This window comes from Bufo gargarizans, chromosome 11 (genome assembly GCF_014858855.1).
Source record: "Bufo gargarizans isolate SCDJY-AF-19 chromosome 11, ASM1485885v1, whole genome shotgun sequence".
Taxonomy (NCBI): Eukaryota; Metazoa; Chordata; class Amphibia; order Anura; family Bufonidae; genus Bufo; species Bufo gargarizans.
Window position 1 is genome coordinate 81,476,604 of NC_058090.1, and position 4,490 is coordinate 81,481,093.

At 39.1% G+C, this 4,490-nt stretch overlaps 1 protein-coding gene across 1 annotated transcript; it reads right to left on the reverse strand.

Annotated features, from left to right (window-relative positions):
• Nucleotides 1-3,212: 3,212 nt before the first annotated feature.
• On the reverse strand, nt 3,213-4,163 carry LOC122921367 (olfactory receptor 12D2-like). The gene has a single exon (XM_044271344.1). The coding sequence runs from the start codon at nt 4,161-4,163 to the stop codon at nt 3,213-3,215; it is 951 nt and encodes a 316-aa protein (XP_044127279.1).
• Nucleotides 4,164-4,490: the final 327 nt, after the last annotated feature.

Consider the following 4,490-nt stretch of genomic DNA (forward strand, 5'->3'; position numbering starts at 1 on the left):
GTTTACTATAAACCACCTAATATACCAGAGTCCACAGAAAATCTACTACTAAATGAGATAGACAAGGCAGCAAATCATAATGAGTTGGTTATTATGGGGGATTTCAACTACCCAGATATTGACTGGGGAACTGAAACTTGTATATCTCATAAGGGAAACAGGTTCTTGGCAATAACCAAAGACAATTACCTCTCCCAACTGGTTCGGGACCCGACAAGAGGGACGCCATACTGGACTTAGTATTAACCAATAGGCCTGACAGAACAACAGACGTGCAGGTTGGGGGACACCTGGGAAATAGTGACCATAAAGTAATAACCTTCCAATTATCATTCAAAAGAGTGTTTCTACAGGGAGGAACAAAAATACCAAACTTCAAAAAAGCAAAATTTAGCCAACTAAGAGAGGCCATAGGCATAACTGGGACAAAGTCCTCAAAAATAAAAATACAGCCAAAAAATGGGACATCTTTAAAAGTATCCTAAAATCTCATTGTGAGAGGTACATACCGTATGGGAATAAAAGGTTAAAAAACAAACAAAAAAACAATGTGGATAAATAGAACTGTAAAGAAAGCAATAAATGACAAAAAGAAAGCATATAAAACACTAAAACAGGAGGGTAGCACGGAAGCACTGAGAAACAAGGAATAAAATAGAACATGTAAAAAACAAATTAAAGCAGCCAAACTAGAGACCGAGAGATTAATTGCCAAAGAGAGGTTTTACTATTGAAGAACCCTAAAATGTTCTTCAATTATATTAATGTTAAAAAGCATAAATCTGAAGGTGTCGGCCCTTTAAAGAATAATGAGGGGGGAGTCGCAGAGAGCAATGAGGAGAAAGCGAAACTGTTAAATATTTTTTTCTCCAATGTATTCACTGAGGAAAACTGTCAGATGACATGCTGAATGTAAAAATCAATTCCCCATTAAAAGTGTCCTGTCTGACCCAGGAAGAAGTACATCAGCGAATGAAAAAGATTAAAATAGACAAATCGCGAGGACCGGATGACATACAGCCCCGTATCCTAAGGGAATTAAGTAATGTCATAACCAGACCCTTATTTCTGATATTTGCAGACTCTATACTGACAGGGAATGTCCCACAGGATTGGCGCATGGCAAATGTGGTGCCAATATTAAAAAACAGTTCAAAAACAGAGCCTGGAAACTATAGGCCGGTAAGTTTAACATCTGTTGTGGGTAAACTGTTTGAAGGTTTTCTGAGAGATGCTATATTAGAGCATTAGAGCATCTCAACATTAGAGCATCTCAACAGAAATAAGCAAATAACGCCATATCAGCATGGCGTCGTGAGGGATGGGTCATGTCAGACTAATTTAATCAGTTTCTATGAGGAGGTAAGTTCTAGACTTGACAGCGGCGAATCAATGGATGTCGTATATCTGGACTTCTCCAAAGCATTTGACACTGTACCACATAAAAGGTTAGTATATAAAATGAGAATGCTCGGACTGGGAGAAAACGTCTGTATGTGGGTAAGTAACTGGCTGCAGTGATAGAAAACAGAGGGTGGTTATTAATGGTACACACTCAGATTGGGTCACTGTCACTAGTGGGGTAGCCTCAGGGGTCAGTATTGGGCCCTATTCTCTTCAATTTATTTATTAATGATCTGGTAGAAGGCTTGCATAGTAAAATAGCAATTTTCGCAGTTGACACTAAACTGTGTAAAGTAATTAACACTGATGAGGACAGTATACTACTACAGAGGGATCTGGATAGATTGGAGGCTTGGGCAGATAAGTAGCAGATGAGGTTTAACACTGAAAAATGTAAGGTTATGCACATGGGAAACAATAATGCAAGTCAACCGTACATACTAAATGGTAAAACACTCGGTAACACTGACATGGAAAAGGATCTAGGAATTTTAATAAACAGCAAACTAAGCTGCAAAAACCAGTGTCAGGCAGCTGCTGCCAAGGCCAATAAGATAATGGGTTGCATCAAAAGGGGCATAGATGTCCGTGATGAGAACATAGTCCTACCACTCTACAAATCACTAGTCAGACCACACATGGAGTACTGTGTACAGTTCTGGGCTTCAGTGAACAAGGCAGACATAGCAGAGCTGGAGAGGGTCCAGAGGCAACTAAAGTAATAACTGGAATAGGGCAACTACAGTACCCTGAAACATTATCAAAATTAGGGTTATTCACTTTAGAAAAAAGACGAGTGAGGGGAGATCTAATTAATATGAATAAATATATCAGGGGTCAGTACAGAGATCTCTCCCATCAACTATTTATCCCCAGAACTGTGACTGTGACGAGGGGACATCCTCTGTGTCTAGAGGAAAGAAGGTTTGTACACAAACATAGAAGAGGATTCTTTACGGTAAGAGCAGTGAGACTATGGAACTCTCTGCCTGAGGAGGTGGTGATGGGGAGTACAATAAAGCAATTCAAGAGGGGCCTGGATGTATTTCTGGAGCATAATAATATTACAGGCTATAGCTACTAGAGAGGGGTCTTTGATCCAGGGAGTTATTCTGATTGCCTGATTGGAGTCGGGAAGGATTTTTTTATTCCCCTAAAGTGTGGAAAATTGGCTTCTACCTCACATTTTTTTTTTTTGCCTTCCTCTGGATCAACTTGCAGGAGGACAGGCCGAACTGGATGGACAAATGTCTTTTTTTGGCCTTATGTACTATGTTACTATGTTATCTATATCATTTCCCGTCAAAAAATTACTTGCTGGTTAAATAAAAGTAACTTTAAGTCAAAATTTGCCACAGGTATGAATAATTATGGGCAGCACTGTATGTAGTTATTTTATGGAACTTGACTACCTTTTAGACTTGAAAAAGGAGTGTTCACAACTCTGAAATCCGTTGTCACCTATATATAAACAATAAAGGAACTATCTACAACTTCCTGAGGTCGTATCCTTGCGCCTAGAAGTATCGAAAAATGGTGGACCACAATTACTCCACACCCTTGTATTGTCTTTTCATCGCTCCTCTGGAGGACTGGCAACCCTACAAGCGAGGAGCGAATGATACTGGCAGAACCGACCACGGTCTAACCACACGCCTACACTAGTGTTGTGACTATACTTGCACAACACAAAAGGTGAGCACAACTTATTTTTCTTGTCCAATATTTACCCCAAAAACTATTACCCTATAAGCACCTCTCCCCTTTCTGCCATAATTGCTGCAATACTTTTTGTGGCAGATATGAAGTCAATGTTCTTGATCAATTCCAAATACATTTGACCTTTTTGTGAGTTTTCTTACTGAATTCCTAACATCTTTGTTTCTTAGTGTATAAATGACAGGGTTTAACGCCGGGGTAATAACTGTATACAATAAGGCGGCAACCTTGTCTTTTTCAATTGAAGTTTCAGAAGCAGGTCCAATGTAAGTGCACATTGCTGTCCCATAAAACAAGATGACAACGGTCAAGTGAGAGGAACATGTTGAGAAAATCTTGGTCCTTCCTTTCGAAGATTTTATTTTCAGGACATGAGCAATTATGTAAATGTAGGAGAGTACAGTAATCAAAAAGGCACTTAAGGGTAAAAAACCACTGAGTGCGGCCAAGGTGAGCTCATTTACATGAATGTCTTTGCATGCCAGCTTTATTACCGGCTTCACATCACAGAAAAAGTGTTTGATTCTATTAACCTTACAAAATGGGAGCTGAGATGTCATAATGGCATGAACTAATGATGTAGTGATACCTGTGAACCATGATACTAACACCATTTGGATACATGTAGACCTCCTCATTATGGTTACATATCGTAATGGGTGACAGATTGCGACATATCGGTCAACTCCCATGGCAGTCAGGAGGACACCTTCTGTGCATCCCAAAAAATGGAAGAAATACATTTGAGTAATACAACCCTTGATAGTAATGATGTTCTCCATGAGAAATCCATACATCAATTTTGGAACTGTAACTGTAGAAAATAGCAAATCCACAAAAGAAAGGTTGCAAAGCAGGAAATACATTGGAGATTGGAGAGAAGGATCTCTGTACACCAAGGAAATTATGGCGAGATTACCAAAAATGTCAAGAAGGTAGAAAATGAAGACAAAAGCAAAAAGTACTTTCTGGAGCCATAGCTGGTTGGTGATTCCCATAAGGATAAACTCATTGAATAATGTTTCATTAAATTCTTCCATCTTCTCATAAAAGATCAAACTGATTGAAGAAAAAAAGACATAGTAAGAATGTGTTGGAAGTCTTAAAATGGGCTGGTATAAGAATCTGAGTGACTACACAACTTTGCAGCTTCCAGGACTTTGCTGCTAACATCTTTGTGCCATATAGCACAAAACATCTTCAGGGATCTTGTGAAGTCCATGCCTTGACAGGTAAGAACTGTTTTGGCATCATATGGGATCCTACACAAAATTAGACAAGTGGCTTTAATGTTGTAGCTAATCAATGTTTATGATCAAGCTCTAAGATGCTTTCAGACTTTGAAGGCTATGGAAATTCCCAAGCGT